This window comes from Colletotrichum orchidophilum (assembly GCF_001831195.1).
Source record: "Colletotrichum orchidophilum strain IMI 309357 chromosome Unknown Scaffold_117.1, whole genome shotgun sequence".
Classification (NCBI taxonomy): Eukaryota; Fungi; Ascomycota; class Sordariomycetes; order Glomerellales; family Glomerellaceae; genus Colletotrichum; species Colletotrichum orchidophilum.
In genome coordinates, this window is record NW_019173073.1 from 29,335 (window position 1) to 48,725 (window position 19,391).

At 52.8% G+C, this 19,391-nt stretch overlaps 7 protein-coding genes across 7 annotated transcripts; 3 read left to right on the forward strand and 4 right to left on the reverse strand.

Moving 5' to 3' along the window:
• Window positions 1-52: 52 nt before the first annotated feature.
• On the reverse strand, window positions 53-1,265 carry CORC01_11135 (cell wall glycosyl hydrolase YteR; the record flags this gene model as incomplete). Its single annotated transcript, XM_022622761.1, has 2 exons — window positions 53-142; window positions 210-1,265. 2 exons carry the CDS (start codon window positions 1,263-1,265, stop codon window positions 53-55), a joined length of 1,146 nt encoding a protein of 381 aa, XP_022470703.1.
• Window positions 1,266-6,665: 5,400 nt separating this feature from the next.
• On the reverse strand, window positions 6,666-8,018 carry CORC01_11136 (uncharacterized protein; the record flags this gene model as incomplete). The annotated part of the gene is made up of 2 exons (XM_022622762.1): window positions 6,666-7,636; window positions 7,697-8,018. The coding sequence occupies 2 exons, from the start codon at window positions 8,016-8,018 to the stop codon at window positions 6,666-6,668; spliced, it is 1,293 nt and encodes a 430-aa protein (XP_022470704.1).
• A 256-nt stretch (window positions 8,019-8,274) lies between these two features.
• On the forward strand, window positions 8,275-9,985 carry CORC01_11137 (LysM domain-containing protein; the record flags this gene model as incomplete). Its single annotated transcript, XM_022622763.1, has 4 exons — window positions 8,275-8,513; window positions 8,746-9,481; window positions 9,597-9,751; window positions 9,841-9,985. The coding sequence occupies 4 exons, from the start codon at window positions 8,275-8,277 to the stop codon at window positions 9,983-9,985; spliced, it is 1,275 nt and encodes a 424-aa protein (XP_022470705.1).
• A 1,439-nt stretch (window positions 9,986-11,424) lies between these two features.
• Window positions 11,425-11,556, reverse strand: CORC01_11138 (uncharacterized protein; the record flags this gene model as incomplete). Its single annotated transcript, XM_022622764.1, has 1 exon — window positions 11,425-11,556. A coding segment is annotated over one exon (132 nt), but the record flags the coding sequence as incomplete, so codon positions are not given.
• A 523-nt stretch (window positions 11,557-12,079) lies between these two features.
• Window positions 12,080-12,520, reverse strand: CORC01_11139 (cofilin/tropomyosin-type actin-binding protein; the record flags this gene model as incomplete). The annotated part of the gene is made up of 1 exon (XM_022622765.1): window positions 12,080-12,520. The coding sequence occupies one exon, from the start codon at window positions 12,518-12,520 to the stop codon at window positions 12,080-12,082; it is 441 nt and encodes a 146-aa protein (XP_022470707.1).
• A 1,439-nt stretch (window positions 12,521-13,959) lies between these two features.
• Window positions 13,960-15,054, forward strand: CORC01_11140 (retinol dehydrogenase 12; the record flags this gene model as incomplete). Its single annotated transcript, XM_022622766.1, has 2 exons — window positions 13,960-14,861; window positions 14,937-15,054. The coding sequence occupies 2 exons, from the start codon at window positions 13,960-13,962 to the stop codon at window positions 15,052-15,054; spliced, it is 1,020 nt and encodes a 339-aa protein (XP_022470708.1).
• A 1,897-nt stretch (window positions 15,055-16,951) lies between these two features.
• CORC01_11141 (F-box domain-containing protein) lies at window positions 16,952-19,239 on the forward strand (the record flags this gene model as incomplete). The annotated part of the gene is made up of 5 exons (XM_022622767.1): window positions 16,952-17,042; window positions 17,092-18,383; window positions 18,436-18,915; window positions 18,982-19,101; window positions 19,174-19,239. The coding sequence occupies 5 exons, from the start codon at window positions 16,952-16,954 to the stop codon at window positions 19,237-19,239; spliced, it is 2,049 nt and encodes a 682-aa protein (XP_022470709.1).
• Between the last annotated feature and the right edge of the window lie 152 nt (window positions 19,240-19,391).

Genomic DNA, 19,391 nt, shown 5'->3' on the forward strand with positions numbered 1-19,391 from the left:
CACCTGTGTGAGCCAAGTCAAGTCGGCAGCCTGGAGAAACAATGTTCAGGGTCTACTTCGCCAGCTCGGCCTCAATCGCAGCAAACATGAAAGATCCGCTACCACGGTGGTCATTCTCGACAATCGGGATGCTCGTATAGTACTAGGAAAACTCCATTAGCAAAGCACTATCTTCAAGGGCATCTCCACAGGGGGGGGGAATAACTGACCTCGAAACTCGCGTTCGAGTTCAAACTACCAACCTGCACCGTCCCCGTGAAGCTAAGCAGCCCATTCTTGTCCTTCCGGATAAAATCCCTCGTCAGCGCGTTGTACGCCTTGAGCCCGACATCCTTGTACCTGGCCTCAAGGAACCCATCCCGAACGCCCCGCAGCAGGCCGTACGTGAACATGGCCGCGGCGCTCGACTCGAGATAGTTGCCCCTGCGCGCCGCATACCCCTCGTTCATGATGAGCCACCACCCGCCCGTGGCATCCTGGCTCCGCGCCAGCCCGTCCGCCAGCGCGACAAAATACCCCAGTAACCTTGCGTACCCCGGCAGGCTCTCCGGGTACACCTGCAACGTCTCCACGAGCGCCATACAATACCACCCGACGGCGCGGCTCCACACGAGCGGGCTCGCCCCCGTGACGGGGTCCGCCCAGACAGCGTCCTTGGCCTCGTCGTACCCGTGCACCAGCAGGTTGCTCGTATGATTCCGCGTGTGCTCCTCGATCAAGTCAAACTGCAGCGCAATCTCCTCCCACGCCGTGGTATTCTCCCTTTCAAACAGCGACACGTACGTTGCGTAAAACGTGTCGGCCATGTAAATCCCATCCAGCCACATCTGGTCCTCGTAGATGGGCGCCCGGTGCCAGAACCCGCCGCGCGGCGTCCGCGGCCACCGGTTCAGCTGCTGCCTGAGCCGGTCCGCCGCGATCTTGTACTTTTTCTCGTTGGGGTTGCGCTGGTAGAACCACAGCAGGTTGTTCCCGATGCGGATGTCGTCGAGGGAGTACCACTCCGGGTCCCAGTCGTCCAGGACGCCCGTGTCCGAGACCAGCGACGAGACGGCCGTTTCGGCGGCGCGGAGGAGGGTGGCGTTGGAGGCTGCGGCAGCGGCGCGGGCGATTCCTTCATAGAGAACGGCCGGGCCGTAGCCCGCGTCGATGGGGGCTTTGCGGGCGACAAAGGAGGAGGCGAGCCAGGAGGAGTAGGGGCGGGAGGGGGCCTGGGCCAGGGCGAGGGTGCCCGCGAGAGCTAGGAGGGAAGCCGAGCTGCGCATAGTGAGTGCCAAGGAATGGAAAGATCATAAAAGAGTAGAAATGATGCCCGGAAATTGAGCAGTGAGCCTCCAAGGGAACAGGTCACACTTGATGGAGGCTTCGGAATGCCTTGCCTGACTGCTATGGACTTTGCTTGTCTATATACCTCCTCACACTGCCCCGGACGCCTCCTTGACCGTAGTTTTGAAACTTACAATCGCGCCATGGACAAATTCTAGAGACTTGCATCACGAATCCAGTCCTCTCCAATCTCCGGGGCCCCGATAAACACCCGGCAATACATGCACCAGACGCAATTGCGCCTCGACTATGTCAATTAAGCTCCCCTGCTGAATATTGAAAATCGCCCAAGGAACTCGTCCTAATGGAGGAAATTAACAAAACCTATCCGGTGGAACTGCTGAGGGGGGTTAGAGGGGAGCTCGGTGATGCATTGCATCATGCCTGCCAAGGCGGAAAAATAGAATGACGTTGCATCGGGGTGGCCTACGTCTCTACTTTGAGCAACGATGTGTGAAAGGGAAGACAGGCAAAATGCTTATGGAAAAAGCTGCGAAATAGAGTTAGGCTGATGGCAGAGTCAACATCTTTCCTCTGACGCGAAGTGGTTGAAGACGGGGAAAATCTCAGGTATTCACCTACGATGTCGTTCCAATAACCCGGATTGTAGCTGTAATCAACCCTCAGTCTGATCTTATTGTCCTGGCGGCCCTGAAGAACAGAAGAGTCGTATTCGAAAGTCAGGTTGTAGACCTTTGGCCTCTCGATGCTGCTGATCTGCTCCTCGGGCCCGGTGCCCCGACATGATGTGCCAGTCAAAAGATTTGAGGTTGGGGTCGTCGCTGCCGCTCCCGGACTTCCGACCTCCCATGGTCTGGTCGACCTCGACACCGAAGGACTGGGCTTCAGATTCCGTGATCTTGTCGGCGTCCGGGAATAGGTTCTCCAACGGAGCGGGAAAACTTTGGGCCTCACCTTGAAGGCGTCACGGTCGCAGTACAAACCCGGCCAGTCGATCTGCTTCTGCCGGTGCGTGTTGTGGATGGACTGGGAGCTGGGAACGGTCCACTCGCGGTTGCGACCGCCACCCTCGGCGTGCGTGCCGAACTCGACCTGATTCTGGTGGCATTCGGGGTTGCATCGGTCGTTCATGTCGTTTCACCATCGGCAGGACGACGTGTCGATATTGGTGTCGCAGCAGAGATACTCCCAGCGGTTCTTCTTGCACTTGCCCTTGCGGAACGTCGTGAACTTCTTCCCGGTGCCGCAAGATCGTCTCCTTCAGGTTCGACTTGAGGATTTCGCTCTGGTGGACCTCGATGCAGTTGCACTCGTCCCATTTGCAGAGTGGGGTGCCGCCGTCCTGAATCTTGCAGCAGTAGTCCGCGTCACCCTCGAAGCAGGCGTCGTTTCTCCCCTTTTCGTTGATGTAGTACTGTCTGGTGATGATACGCTCCTCTCCAACGTCGCAGGAATTCGTCGACTCGCAGATCAAGCCGCCGAAAAGTTTGGACCCGCTCTAGCGGTAGGTTTCTGGGTCTGGAGAGTTTGCTACAGTATAGCACAGTTTGATAATGGGATCCTTGGTCTTGGATTTCTCTCTCGGAGCCAAACGAACGATGGCGATTGTGTTCGTTCCGGTGAGACACTTATCTTCACAGGCTGAGAGGCTGGGAGTTGTGATGCTCCGCATTGCGACATATCATGAGCTGGACCAGTGCTTACCTGGCCAGAAACAACCTCCGTCAAGGCCAACCTTCTTCCAATCAGGCCCGTCGACGCTAACTCCGTTCCTCTGCTTAAATTTCCCGAGGCCTTCAGGCTGCACGATAGCGTTCAAAAGATCCTTGTTCAAATTGTCCTGATTGATGGCCCAGATGAAGAGTCTTCGGAGTCTTTGCGGCACCGCTGTTAACGCCACAAGAACGACGCAGCAAGAATTCTTTACGACTCATCCCAAGTCATTGGCAAATTCAACCCTTTCTCGAATGGTTTTCTCGTTGTCATATGATACCCACTGATCGTCACGATATCTAGGGAGACGTCGTCAGAAATACAAGTTCAAGGCAATTTCAGACGTGAACACTTACTGGAAGTACACGACCTTCTCCTTTTCGTCATGGACAGGAGTCAAGCTGTGCCTGTTGATAGCGTACTCAATGTCTTGGTACGCCATATACACGTACCCTCCAATTCCCTGTCGTCGTATGAGCCATCAGTTCATACCTTACACGCCAAGATACATGGGCACCTACCGAGCACTGTCACGCCTTTCCAGGGTCTTGGAAGGGACACTCTGGAGTATCGCAGTCTGGATCTCCCAGCTTGTAATTTCGGCTCCAAAATGCAAGGCACAAGTTGACCTTATGAGCTGGCACGCCGTTTCTTCAGAAGAGGTCGAGACCATGTTTTATCTTAGTGAGGTTGGTATAGTCGTAGACGTACGGCCTGATCCAGCCAGAGTCCTCGTCTCAACTTCCGTGGCTAGATTTCGAGAATGCTCAGTAGGCTGCTCCTCGAGTCGAAAGATGTCAAGTGCCCAGCCTGACTAAGGGGGCCCACCAAGCCCCTGCTGGTATAGAAAGGGAAAATGAGCACAGACTGTAGACTAGAAGGGCAGATTCGATCGTTTATTACCTTATATACCTAAGTACGTTAAAGGCTGGTCGTCTATACGTCTCTCACTTCTCACCGCGCCCCTAACACAATCGAATCTTAACCTTTCTAAAGGGACGAGAACCGTTAGGCTATAAAGGGCCAGCGGCGCATTGGCTCCTCAGCAGTACCCAAGTATCGGCCCGGATGTCGGCATTGAGCAACTTACCGCTGCAGAGCTGTTTAACTATAGAGCAGGGCAGCAGGGCAGTATGACTGATAGAGAGCTGATCAGATTTAGATAAGACAAGCAGAAGAAGTAAGAGCCGAAGAGGGCAGGGCTCGAGGCCTGCCCTCAGGTCACAAGTTCAAAAAGTCACATACCCAGAGGCTGGCAGCCAGGGGCCCACCAGCGGATTAGCGGCTGGAGCAGTAGGTTAACATTAAGCTCCAAGTAAATAGCGACTATAAGTGAAGGTGGGCACTCGTAGGCAGCACCAGGTGGGCAGCGTCGGGGGGGTTTGCGGGCACCGGTGTTCTTACAGGCACCGGACGCACGAGGCCAAGAGCGCCGAGTATAGTAGCTAGAGTACGAGGTGACCGCCGGTGGCCCGGCAGCTGGGCCCCGGGGTTATAGCGGCGGCATAACGTTTTGAGCCTTGGAGATAAGCAGGCCTTATTGATAACCTTCTTTTTTAATATTAAAAGGAGGTTAATGATATGAAAATCAAGGGCATAAAGTTAATAGCGAGGCGTAAGGGCTACGTTAAAAGGTCGCTAGAGGGGAAGAGGCGGCGGTTCAGCGGCCTTACAAACGGCACTACTCTCTTTAATAAACGCTATAGGTTTAATAAGGGTGTCGGGGGCTCGGGCGTTACAAAAGTGGTCAAGCAGTAGCTAAGCCTTTTATATTAGCAGAGGCCCTGGTGGGCCCCCTTAGTCAGGCTAGGCACTTGATACGTTCCCCCTTTATATAGGCCTTGCCCTTAAGGCTCCGTTCGATATGAAGCTATTCGTAAGTGCTTTTAAACTAGTGGCCCTCTTTTAATTATCGATTTAACCACTGCTTAACTACCGCTACTCCTTTAACGGCCCTCCGTCGTACCCCTAGCGCTACGCTATTAACCCCTTTTTAATACTTAAAAAGGTTTTTATTAAAGCCTACTTTTTTTGAGGTTGTTAATAGTTTCTGCTGTTATAAGGCTACCTCGACTACTTATTAATAACTCCGCTGCGCCTCGCTACGAATTAGCAGTCTCGTGGCCCTTAGTAGCTATTATCCCCTCTATTAAAAGCCTTGTCCTCCAGGCTTAGGCTCGGCACGTCATATCGCCGCTGTACTCCCAGTGACACAGTCACCCTGGCAGCGAGCGTCCCTATCAGAGGGGGTAAAACTGTGGGCTAACCGGGTAGTTACACAGGTTAGGCGTATTAATCGCAAAGAGTAACGCGATTAAAGAGCAATATAAAAGAGTAGTACGGAAGAGCAAAGCGAAAAGTAAGATAGGCATTATGAAGTATGGATTTTTTATTATTATCCTTCATAAGAGAGGGACACGGCGACCCCGTTTCAATATACGGAATCGCGTCAAACATATGACTATACTATGAGGCAACTATAGGGAAATGTCACACCCAGTGCCCAGCCACCGGGCTATCGGGGGTCTATTTATACTCTGGCTATTACACCCGGCGCTCTTAACTTTATACGTCCAGTTTTTATAAGGCCTTTAATATTTATAAAGCCCTTAGTATTTATAAGCCTTTTGATACTTATTAGCCTCTACCGGCGCTACTTGTTTCATATTATTGTCGAAGCGCCACATGTGGCGCAGCCCAGTATATTGCCAGCGGACACCGCTTACCACGGAACGACCGCTCCGTGGGTTCGCTCCGTACGGCACATAGATCCGTGATCCCGTTTAATGGTTTTACTTAGCTTAATTAAGCTACGGTACTTGTCATTATATATGCCTTCCGCTCGATACCTGGCTTTGTGATAATTATTTGTTATTTATATTAATCATTTAGAGCTAATGGTTTCTCAGTGCTCCCACCGCTGGCCCACTGGTGCCCCTTGGCTCCCGGTAACCGTCGTCTTATGACCGTAGGGCAGAGTTCGAAGTCTGCCCTCTTCTAGTTTGAAACCTGTGCCCCCTTTCCCCTTCTACACCAGCAGGAGCCCTTGTGGGCCCCTTCAGTCAGGCTGGGCACCTGAAATTGAATCAGTATACGCCTCGCAGTCAGCTTTGGAGTCACAATCAAAACTATAATCAGGGCCGCAGTGGTCTTCCTCATAGCCACCCTAGGATATCGTTAGTGAGAGCCCGCGGAGCGTTGGCAGTTATCGGCTTCTCGCATTCGAGTCCGACTGAACCCCCTATAAATGTTTATTAGGTCGCATGGTCACAAGAGCTCCTTAACCCAGTCGCTGCCTGGCCTTGGCTTCGGCCCAGAGTGGAGCCTTCAAGGACTCCCGAATGTCAAGTTCGATGACCCTTGTCAATGATCAGCCCTAACATTCTCGGTCAATATGACAAGATTGATTGATAAGATTGTCTCGTAATTATTAACAAGAACTTAGGATTTAGAAAGGAAGCTACTCGGCGTTTCCAGTGCCCAGAACTAGTTGAGGTTTGGAAAAAGGATGACTTCTCCCGCGTTACCCTGTCCGCGCAGTTGACAAAATAGTTTGCCTATTCCCGCGCCGTGATCGCCACAATTCGACGCGAACTGTGCCGAGTGATTATACTTTCATAGGTATGCACGTTCTTATGAACCATTCGACAATTGTTCATCTGTTTTTACTTCCGAGCCAAATAATCAAGCCATTTCGCGAAGTCCACATGCCCATTATTCCGCGCAAATCCCGCTGCGTTCAACCCTGTTATGTACTCCAACACATCAGTTCGGGCTCCGTGCTGGAGCAGAACCTCAGCAAGCCCTCGGTCCCCATTGAAAGCTGCGACCTGTAGACCGGACATGCGAGGCGTTCGTTTCCTACCCGGCAAGTCATCTTGCCATGCATTGAAGTTGAAAGGGGCGTTGACATCCACGCCTTCAATGCACTCAAGGGCGAGTCTCATGATGTCCGTCCGCAAATTCCCATCCACGGTCGATGAACCGGCGATGCTACCCACCAAGCCCCCAGACTCCCATTCGTACAAGTCACGGCCCGACGGCCTGACTTTGTCTCCGTGGAACACTGTGAGGAAGTCGAGAGCTTGGTCGAGAGATCTGCAACTCGCCAGATAACCACCGAGCGATGCCACGTCACAGTAGAGTCCCCTAGAGGCCAACGCGAGGTGGAATTCCCTCAGCTTCTGGCTCCCAAACGCGACGCTGTCGTCTCTTTCCAGACCGGGATCTTGGCTGCGTATCCCATGATGCAGGAACCGCTGCGTTTCTGAGTTCACGGGATCATGCACCCAGCCAAAGTTGAGGATATCAGTCCACATACTTATCTCATCTGCCGAGTTTCTCTGTTGTTTCGGTGAATGCTGGTGGATTACAGCCCAGTAGGCGGTTCGCGGTTGAAGCAGCATCTCATTCAGAAGGTCAAAGGTAGACCTGTCGGGAGGCCCCGGCAACATACCAATAAGGTGTCTAAACAAAATCGTGTCTCGCCTTGCGTAGCAGATGACCAACAGAAGGTCGGCAATCTCCGGTAGCAACGATGAGGGGTCTGTCTGGTCCTCTCGGCCGAGCCGGTCGAACTCGTCTGGATCGTTTGTGGTCCATGATCTGGAAGCAAGACGTTTTGCCACGGAGTAGTCTTGGCGTGGCAAATTTGAAGTCAGCTGGGATGGGGGGAAATGACACGTGGGAAACTCACCGTGTTCTTCCAGGGGGACGAAAGCCGGATCGAGATGCCGTGCTTTGACAGCCCCCGCGAAGAGGTCCAGCTCTAGGAAGTCGCTGACGTCTTCTGGCGGTACATCCCACTTGTGCTTTGTCGCTCCTTTCCTCAAGTGAGACAGCACACCATCCAAGTAATCGCTCAGCGTGAGATACCCTGCAGCATACTGTGTGGCAAGCCGAACGAAGCAGGTTTCCGTAGCGTCGGCAAACTCATTCCTTATTTCGTTGTTCCAATCTCGGGAAGAGCGTAAAGAAACTCTCGGCCCTGGTTCTTTGGGATTCCAAGAAATTTCCATGCTGCGCGTCGATGATTCGTTGGAACGCGAAAATTAGCATTTACAGACTCGCTCTCGGCCCGGAATTAAGCTTAAATACTAGGTCTGTCTGGGGAATATCGTGGACTGAAAAGAAATGTGGCCCGATAATGGATAGGACTCGCCTGAGCGCTTACCCCTAACCTACGATTGGTTTGCTTCGCATAGGAAGCGGGGCGCGCCCCGATTCGTGGGAGACATGCATCCGTTCGCCTTTCTGCCATCTTTGCGTTTCTCAATGATCGGATCGAGCGACGGCGATGTCCCGGCTACATTACCAAAACCGGCCGGAATCTCCGTCCGCGTCTTTTTGAGGTTTGGTGGCGGACGGCCCTCCGGGGCCGGAAGTGGGGCAGCGGGCCGCGAAGGATCGGACCCCATCCTGCTTGGCACGGTCCGTCGTCGCCCAGTCATGGGACGTCGAGCCGCCATCCACTGCAGATCCGAATACACCGTCGGACTGCACTTGGTGGCATGGTGCTGAGACTTCCGAGACTTGTGAGTTAATCGCACATTCGTACGGTATTGAAGTCTCTGACTTCACCTCATACGTTAGTGCCAGCTGCATAGCTCCTTTTGCGAAACGTTCAAACTAACAAGACACAAACCCTCTGTTACTATGGCCTACGAGCTTACTACCGGAAGCTCCTATTGCCTTAAGAGAAACCAAGGGGCTCCTCTCGAAATACCTGTTACTATCACCACTCAGTATCGCCTCGACGCCGACCGGCGATCCCGACAATAAGGTCGTGACGACAACTGCGATCCAGGACGGCATGACCAAGAACTGCAATAGGTTCCATTTCGTCAATTCCGGAGACGGATGTGTAAATAATTCTAGCAACAATAGCATTGCTCTTGCAGACCTCTACAGTTGGAATCCAGCAGTCGGAAGCAGATGCGGCGGTCTCTGGGCTTATGTGTATGTTTACGTCGGTATTGTAGGTGGTGGAACCGTCACGACACAGCCACCGGCAACGACGAATGCTCCCGGTAACGGTATTTCTACCCCGTCTCCCTTGCAAAAGGGTATGACGACCAGCTGCGACAAATTCTACTTTATAAACTCAGGAGACGACTGTGCCACCATCGCCAGCAGTAACAGCATCGCGCTGTCCGACTTCTCCTCGTGGAACACGGCTGTCGGGGATACCTGCAGAGGACTATGGGCCAACATGTACGTCTGCGTCGCCGTGATTGGCGGCAGCGGTCCTACCACTACGATCTCACCAGCATCAACCATGACGGCTGGCAACGGTATAGCTACCCATTCGCCAATACAAGATGCCATGGTTGACAACTGCAACCGCTTCCACATGGTCAAAACTGGAGACGGCTGTGCATATGATGCTTCCAACAAAGGTATCCTGCTGTCGGACTTCTATAGGTGGAATCCCGCCGTGGGTGACACTTGCGCTGGCCTCTGGGCCAACGTCTACGTCTGCGTTCGCGTGATCAGATACACGGCCCCTGTCACCACCACCACGACGGCTCCGCCAACAACGATCATGGCGCCGGGCAACGGCATCAGCACACCCACGCCGATTCAATAAGACATAGTGCATGGTCGGCAACTTTAACGAATTCTACAAGGTTAAGAGCGGAGATGGTCGCGCAGCGATTACGTCCAGCAACGGTATCGCCCTCGCCAAACTGTACAAGTGGAACTGGAACCCGGCTGTTATCAACACGTGCGCCAGCTTGTGGCTGGATACGTATATCCGCATCGGTGTCATCGGTTGGCACCTACGCCTACTATGGCAACGAATACTCTGGCAACGAATACTCTGGCAACGACCACCAGAGCTGGCAACGGTGTCGTGACGCCCACATTTATCCAGGAAGGCGTGACCAAAAGCTGCAAGACCTTCCATCTGGTCGTCGGTGGTGACACGTGCTACGGCATTGCAGCCAAGTCGGGTATCACCTTGAAAAACTTCTACGCCTGAGACCCAGCGGTCGGAAGCAATTGTGAAAGTCTTTGGGGCCAGTACTATGTCTGTATTGGCGTATTCCGGTAGCCTGTCGTCCGGAGGGACAGCAATATGTAAGCTGGTGTAGCTACTGCTTTTCTTCTCTGCAGAAACCGGCCTCGTGCGGCTTGATAAGTAGTGCCTGTCATGGAATAAAAGGTGAAGCCTCATGGATCGGACGAAGCTCCAGAGGAAGAGAGTGAGCAAGCATGCGGCTGGTGCCACTGAGTAGTGTACCAGAAGCTGAGGTCCGTGTTGGAGACAAGTGATGTACACATACAGATCAGAAGCTGTGGTTCGGGGATCTAGGGCATTTTTAAGGGCGGAGCATAAGTTATAACCCCTGCGCCGGGAACGGAGTAGCAGGAATCGCCATTCAGGAGCTTAGCAAATATATCTGTTCTTGGGGATCGCGACGCAAGAGCCAGAGACCAGAGCCGGGGTACAGACGAGCAAGGAGATGAATTGTCTGCATGAATATATTTCGATATGTTTCTATGAGCGGATCATAATACATCTGTAGCCCAGGTGCCAGAAATCAGAAAGTTTCCAACTGCAGAATGATGTTTGTATGAAAGTTATTTATGGCCATGATTCGATGCTCAATACGTTGCGGCCCCATGAGGAAGCCTCCGTCATATGACTAACCTCTTCTAGCTTGATTCCCAAGACTCAACGATCTCTCGATCCATCTTACACAGAAATACCCCGTCCGGTGGATATATCTGGGGCCGGATTACACCCTTTAGCGGATCGGCTCGGCGCCGGCGAGCGATGGTAAGGAACAACCTGGACAGCGTGAGACGCCGCCAGACTAAACCCGCCCAGATCCACCCGAATCTCGTTCGTTCTCCATGCTTCATTCATATCTGTCAACCACTTCGGAGTCCAAATCCATCTTACTTGACTCCATGCAGCCCAGCTTTGCCCAACCACATGTCGGTCGAACTTACCGCAGGTCGAGAGACTTGCGTTAAAAGAGAACAGGCAACTACCTATCCTGGGATTGGAGGAGCCAGATGACTATGAGAAAGACCCGGCATCAAATCCGATGGCCAATACCCGATATAGAGATTTATGGGTGTGAAGCCAGGACCCCTTTGGAGAATGTTGAGCTTCAGAAGACATTGGTTGGCAATTATAAGAGAGGAAGCTAACAGCATTCCCATGCAGGAGAGCCGCAAGCACGACTACTACGAAAAGAAAGGCACACCTGTGGCGACAGATGGCAGCGGCACATTCAGCATGGAAATAGACGTGGAGAATGAACTCGCTTAATTTGCTGAGAAGCAACTTCCTAGCTTGCAGCAGACCGCACTTTGTACGGCCAGTAAACAGACTGGCAAGAGCGAAAGACATCGTGAATGACGAAGTGGAATTCCAGCTCAATGCTACTGGCTCAACTGCCCACCGGCTTACTCCATGTACAAGTATTCCCGGATGTGGAGGCGCCGACAGTACAGGGATCGTCCCAGATGCTGACCCGCCGCCAGACAATGATGCTGTTTTAGATCGAGAAGAGGGCAGAGTTCAACCGAGGGACGCTTATACTGTGCTGTGCGATATAGGGTGGGAAGAGATTAGATGGCAAGAGCAGTCGACATCTGAACCCTGCCAAGGGAAATCGAATGGAAACCGATATCGTTCAAGAAGCTCCCTGCGGTCCGCGACGAGAACACAGAGTGCTGCTCGGGAGGGAGGGCAGGGAGGAAGACCTCCCGACTCCTCGACCTCATGGATCGGCCGTGGGCATATCGCTGGAATTTAAGAGAAGGATAAGCAGACAGCCTGCTTAACAAGAAAAAAGTCCCTTGATTTCTTCGGCTTGCGCCGGGTCCCCGCGTTGGGTCCCAATATGTTTATCCAAGGTGTATGCTGTATTTGAAAAGAATATGCATGCCGCTCCCTGAAGCGCCTCCGCCTGGCCAGATACCGTTGTACTCGTAGCTCATATCCCACCGGCCTTAGCCACTCTCTGAACTCCCTCTTTAAGTATGTGCGTGCCTATTTTTTTCTTCTTCTTCTCCATTTCTCGAGAAGATGACATCGTTGGCTGAGGCCGCTAGGTATCTAGCCTCGTCCGCCGTTGTAGTCAGCGCCGCCAGCCTTGCGCAACCGCTTGACAATGTCGTCTTCGTCCAAGTCGCCCTTGTCGCTCGCATTGACCGTTATGCTGTGGTGCGGCAGCACCCTCTTGACCTCGCTGCTCTCGATACTAACGCGGGCTTTGCGCATGATCTTTGTGTTCTCGCCGATCCAGATGACAAAGGCAAACTTGACACGCTTGCTCTCGACGTCGTTGGCGTATTCGACGCGGACGTAGGCGTACTGGACCTGTGAGTTGTCCAGCTCCGAGGCCAGCTCGGACAGGCCGCCGGTGCCCGTCTTAGTGAGGCTCATCTTGTTGCCGACGGCGCTAGCGTAAGAGATGAGGAGCCAGCTCGTCTCGTCCTTGTCGGAGCGGACGGCTTCGTAGGCTGCGGCGATTTCGGGGGCGTCAAGGCCGGACATTTTGAGAGGGCGGAGGATCAGGATCGGGAGGGCTAGGCGGGAAGCGGCAGCGGAGGAGCAGGAGGAGGAGGAGGGGTCGCTTTTGTGGAGACTCGAAGTCGGGTGTGAGCGGAAAGTTTGGAGACAAAGAGAAAGTCAAGATAGGACGAGAGGGAACAGAGATGTTCGCTTCTCGAGCTCCTGCAGGTGTTTGGCCGGTAAGGCAGAGGGAGGGGTGGTGGTTGACTGAGTCCTTGGACAAGTGCTTCGAGGAGAGGGCAGCGGATTGGCGGTGACGGGACTGGACGTTTGGCAAAAGACGAAACGGCGTTCAGAAAGGCCAAGGTTGCATTCTCCCCCCATTTGTCTGGTTCCAGGTCCCGCCCGCCCTTCTTTCTTCTAACCCCACCATCCGAGGGCGAATCAAGCTGGAGGGGGAGGGGCAGATTAACTATTGCCGGCCATTAGTCTTCAGGCACGGGCCATGGCCGGCCACACCCGAAGTGCCTCCGACCAGCCCACGCCGCCTTCTAGAAGCTGAGTCATCATCCCCTTCTCGTCACCGAGATCCCCCGCCCACCGAATCCGATGAAGAGTCTCGGTGTGTTTCGGTGTGAGCGCCCCCCCGTTACCCACCGTTTTGGATTTCCCCTCATGCCACCTCGATACACTGGCTTGAAGCTTAGCGTCTCTTGAAACATTCACACAGAGGCCTCGCTCGAATGCATCTCATCCATCAGATGGACCAGCAGTTCTCTGCATAGGTATTCGGACGATGCCTACGTGCGCCATCGAGGCAGAATTTCCTCAACCACAACATCGTCACAGTTGGTGACTAAGCTTCTACTTCTTTTCTTAGACCTCGCACACCGAACGCCGTGGACCCCTAATACTCCTGATAACCCTGACCCCTGCGCCAAGTCGACCCTGCGGTAGATCGTGCGACGAAACAGCCCCTCACGCAAAACGTCCATCACGGACCTGACAGGCTCGTTAGCATCACAGTGGCACAACGCTGAAGGGTTGCTAGACGTCGCACGCATGATAGACCTTGAGACCATAGGCGCCCAATCCAAGCGCGAATAGGCGGCCGGTCCCCCGGTCTGATCGGGGCAGGCATTGGCGCGTCTCAAGAAGTTCAACGTCCCCCGCTCGGTCCTCGACACACACCTTGGCCTTTTGGGGGAACCCGGTCCAAAGTCAAAGGTTCTGCGACACAAGAGCAAACCGCATGACATCAAATACCACACCAGATAACCCTCCTCCGACCACCCGCGAGCAGGAGCTGGAACCAGGGGCCCTCGCAACTTGTTTGGTGTTTCTTGGCTCCATAATTGTCGGATCGGCCGGCGGGATATATCCCACGTCAACGTCGCCCTTTAACATCATTGTCCAGAAACAGACGCCGCGACCACTGCTGGCACTTTACCCAGCTTATCATCTGATTGAAGTCGCCCACAATGTCCAATGAGTTGGCCAACCAGGCGGGCTGGGAATCCAACCCGCTGTCCTTCCTTTACCGCCAGGCAGTCATCACACCAGCCGAGATCCCAGAGGAGTTCGACCTATCCGAATGCACTCTCATCATGACGGGTGCCAGCAGCGGCCTCGGCCTCGAAGCCAGCCGCCAATTCCTCGAGCGCTCGCTCGGCCGCCTCATCATGGGCGTCCGCAACACATCAAAGGGGGAGGCCCTCGCAGAAGGTTTACGGCGGGAGTTCCCTCTGGCGCAGATCCAAGTGTGGCACCTGGAAATGGAGTCGTACGAGAGCGTTCGGGGCTTTGTCGCGCGGTGCAAGAAGGAATTGGCGCGGATCGACATCGTCATTCTCAACGCTGCGGTGGTCGCGCAGAACTTTACACTGTCGCGGGAGGGCCACGAGCTGATGCTCCAGGTCAACTACCTGTCCACCACCTTACTAGCCCTCCTCCTCCTCCCGGTCATGAAGCAGAAGAAGCCGGCGGGGGACCAGGCGAGGTTGGTCATCGTCAGCTCGGATTTCACGTACTGGCACACCCCAGAGGAGGACATGGTGACGGGTTCCATGTTCAAGCCCGCCGACAAGGAACACCTGTGGGAGTCTGGGAAGAACTACCAGCAGTCCAAGTTTTTGGGTCAGCTGTTCGTGGCTAAGCTGGCGACCTATGTCAATCCGAACCAGATCATTATCAACCTCGCCAACTCGGGCCTCACCAGCGGCACCAACATTGTCAAACCAGCAAGCGAGTCATTCTTCATGGGGCTGATGAAGAAGACTATTGGTCGAAGCGTGCAAGTCGGCGCAAGAAGCTATCTTGACGCGGCTATCGTCAAGGGCAGAGAGAGTCATGGGAGCTTCACCTCGGATGGGCTCATAAAGCCGTAAGTTAAATTCCAATTTGCTGGGTCCTCTCTTGAAGTTGGGGATTGAGACATTGTGGAACTAACAGTATACAGATGGCCAGCCGTGATGTATACTTCAGAGGGGAATGGACTAAAGGAGAGGATATGGGCAGAGACGAAAAAGGAGCCTGGCTTTGCCGAGGCCTTTGCAGAGGTTGAAAAGGGTCTCTAAATAGGGTTATGACATGTCCAGGACGTCGCGCCTAGAATGAGAGAAATTAAGTGTACGAATGACAATGGGGGCAATTTCATATTTGTTGAAGTTCATGAGGGCGTTGAAAGGTTGGAACCGGTGTGTGTAAGCACGGCGTTATCGTTATCGAGCGCAGTTAGCTTAAGGGGTAAAGTAGGATATGTTAAAGTAGTATGGTCCACCATTAGTTAGGCGATGCGGGAGAGTAGACCCAACTGAGCATTGAAGAAACCAGAACATTTAGCTACACTTTCTTTGCTATTGCTTTCTAGTAGTTCGTCCAGGCGTCAGAGGACATCTCGTTGCGAGCAACTAATTCCAAGTCTATTTCGACACCATCCGCTCGTGAGAACATGTCTGCTAACCTTAAAATGAATATTAGAACTTCTCTTCGAGAATCGCCTACCACGGGGAAGTTAGGAGAACCTTTGTGAAAATAGTAAGAAGGGATCAGTTATCAACCGATATAAATTCCCCTCGATTCGGACAGTAGTCTGCCCCGTCTACATCTCATTGCCCCGTCAGGACATGGCACAGCGTAATATAGATCATATCAGAGGACGGCAGCAATGAAGAAGACTATGACCCTCTCAGAGGCGTCAGATTTATCAGCGAGCCATGCACTGACTGGAAGGTTGAAGATGACAGCGAGATGGGGGAAATCTTACATCGCGCCCTGAAAACCATGAACATCTCGTTCGGCGCCGACGAAATTGCCTGGTCGAACAAGGATGACGGCATGTCAAATCCTCAGTTGTCTTACATTGCAGCAAGTTGCCTCATGGGTTATGTCGAGACTTGTGTCAAATTAACACACAAGTTCAGTCTGGTAACGAGCCATCCGCCGAGGAGATCTATTCGTATTTTGGGATGGTCATTGGGGTCTCTTTCAAGAAGATGAATGCAGACGACAATGACCGAGCCTAGAATCGGGCCCGTAATGAAAATTGACGTTGTGCTGAGAAGCGTCGATCAGGAAACCGACGGTGACAAGTTTAAAGTATCAAGACTTCGTGCAAGTTGTCCACGTCAAATTGGAGGCAACTTGTTATCAAGGTATTGGCATACACTATCTTCTAGCCGCATCTCTGTAGCTCAGATATAGCTAGGCAGTTGACCTGATGCCCTTAGGTCGCGCGATCTATGAAGCAGGCAGATCGCGGTTAAGCAACCATCAGTCGCAAGTATTATAGCAGAGTAGTACAAAGCAAGTTCTAATTCCATGACCCGCAAGCGTTTTGTATGGATCAGAAAACCGTGGATGGTATTCTTCTCATGGGACTGAGTCTGATGACATGGACTTGTCTTTCCCCAATCACGATCATATGACCCTGAAGATAAATTACAAATCAAAATCATAGATGGCCAATAATATCTAACAACAACTAATGACTTGTCAATACCATGTCTCGCCGACAGACGATGAATTATTGCGTCTTCTTCTGCACATACCCAAGGTGACAGCTGTTGATTGACTTTTCATCACTCTGGAATTTGTGAACCTGGCCGTCAGTATTTTTGAATCAGTATCTGCGCGTTGGGCAGCATCTCGGAGAAGCGGGAGTTGTGGTCTGCTGTCCACGAAGGCAGACATGATTTCGACCTTGGCGAACATCGGATCCTTCGACACTCAGGATAGGTTCATGTTACCATCGACTTTCTTGATAGCAAGTTCCCAAAAAGCGGTAAATCCTTGATGGTTGACGCTTTTATACCCTAGGTATGAAAACGAGTTGCGTGGGCTGGCCGATTCCAACGGCCGGGATCAAACCTAATGCGGGGAGACGGACCAACATTCTCCCGGCGTGAGCGACATTAGGCACCGGCGAAGTTGTCCCATAGCTCTTCCCCTTGAGTGTTCCCCTCCACAACGAACATGAGTCCCCGTATATGCTCGTGCACTCTTTGTGGGTGGGTCGTTGTCGATGCACCGGGCAATATCTCATGGTTGAATCAGTTTCGGGGTCGTGAGTGCACTGGCTGTTTTTGGCAGACTGCAGGCTGAATTTACTTTAGTCTCTTCCAGCTCAAGAGGCGTTATCCTCACGGGCGTTGGCTTATACGATGATCCGGGAAGTGGCGCATTTATCGCCCCAGTCGACCCCAACCGTCGATGGGACGACTCGAACTACGATAGTCCAGAGGAGGATCAATTTGGCGCCATGGGCTATATGGAAGTCAACGGAAGACACGGTTTTATTTTCCACGAAGCCTGCTGGGATCTCCTAGAGATCGCCTTCCGTCCGGGCCTGGTGCCACTGTTGAGACTATTCGACGTCTGCGACTCACTCCCATTTCCGCTCAATGGTGTGAGTATCAGCTGGGGCCACGACTATGGGGGGCCGGTTTTCGTTGATGATGACCACCATTTTCCGTGGGAGGACCGATTTTCCGACCGAGAGTACATGGAGCCCGATCCTGTTTTCAGCACAAATCCGTACGAGGTCCAAGAGGTGCAACATGTGCTCACTGAAGCCCCCGAATCACCGCCAAGTCCAATACGTCCTTTTTCCAACGCAACAACCCCAGGGCTTGACCGCTTTCATGCACTTCCTGAAGAGCTCCGGTCAGTGATCGCCATTCATTTACCGACAGTGGATGTGTTGAACCTTCGCCTAGCCTCACGTCCATTCTGGACGATATTCAACAGCCAACAATTCTGGGCCTCAAGATTCAAAGACAGTTCAGACCGCTCATGGCTTTTTGAATCCCAGGACAGTCCGCAGCCTCGGGATTGGAGATGGTTGTATCGACGAACGAACAACGCGCACATAGGTCCTGGCTTCCAGAACAGAGTTCGTGTGTGGAACCTGGCTCAGAAGCTCGTGGCGGCTCTGGATTTCCGCTGGATCGTGAACGATTTAAACCCTTCTCCAGAGAAGGTCTCTGCTCAGTGCATCGAGGTGTCTGGCGAGCTGTGGGAGCACCCGGTCGGGGCAGGGCACGCCCTCTTCAACAAGGGCTGTCTTCTTCAAAAAACCTACCGCCTCGCCATCCCTGAAAGCATATTGCGGCTTTCTGTCTGGTCCATCCCAATAGGAGACATGAAGTATGTCGCTGGACTGAAGTTCACCACTGCTACGGGCGATGTTCATCAAATCGGGTACCGAACTCCAGCCGAACAGTCTGTGGAAATTTCAGACATACGCGGCTTCAAGTTAGCTGTGGGGGAGAGGGGAATCCAAGCTTTGCAATGCATCAGCGAAAGATCCGGAACATCTCACTGGGTTGGCAGTCCGGAGGCGTCGCCCAAGACGCTGCGTCTGGATGTAGGTGAACGTCTTCGCGAACTTGATTTTGGGTTCGATGTAGGTGGAAATGAAACTCTCAAGTCACTTTCCATGCGTGCTGACTTGACAGGGCTGTAAAATAGTCAGTCTAGCTGTTTCCTCCCAGGTGGGGTCGCCTGCGAAACTAGCAGATGACGAGGACAGGTTGAGAAAAGCAGGGATATGGTACCCTGCTATACCGGGACCAAACCTCTGCTTGAACGAGGCTTCATTCCCCCCGAGGGAGCATTATTTAAACGGATACAAACCACTATTTTGGACTTCTTTCGGCGGTCCAGGTGGCATTTACCTTCGAAACCTCACCAATCTCAGTGTCATCTGGGGCGCCTGCGGCATACGTCGCGTCGACTTTGCATACGACATTACAGTACCACCTGAGCATCGAGCGTTTGGTTGCGAGATGTCTGGAGAGTGGACCAAAGAAATCAACTTCGCGATTGACGGCGCGGGAGGCGAATTCATCGATGCTATCGAAGTTTTCCAGCATCAGTATCAACCCAAAGAAGGTTACACTTGGATGGTCGAGGAGGGAGTTATAGTGGCATTCAAGGTGAGTAGCTCATATCCGCCTACCTGTTGATCCCGGACAAAGTAGCGCTGACCAAATTACGTTGAGGTGTCCACGAATCGAGGGAGATCTTGTTTCTTCTCTTTCCTTTCCGATCCGCCGAGCAGTATCCCTTTCAGAGTGACCACAGCTCCTGGACAGGCTATCACTGGGTTCTACGGAAGCCAGGTAAGAACATGTCTATACTAGGTATGCGGATCATCGCGTAGCGTACCGTTACTGATCAGCAAATCGCGTTAGCGTCCCCACGACGGCAGTGGCATTTCAGCATTGGGTATCATCTCCGAAGTGATCAAGGGGGAATGAGAATTGGGAACGACGCCATCATCATTATGGATGTTGTTATCCATTTGCCGCATTTTGAGAAAGACCGGCATCGAGGCAGGCTTAGCAAGGTGTAGGAAGGCAGCCATGTCTGTACATCGAAACTAATTTTGATAGCCGTGCAGGCCAAAAGA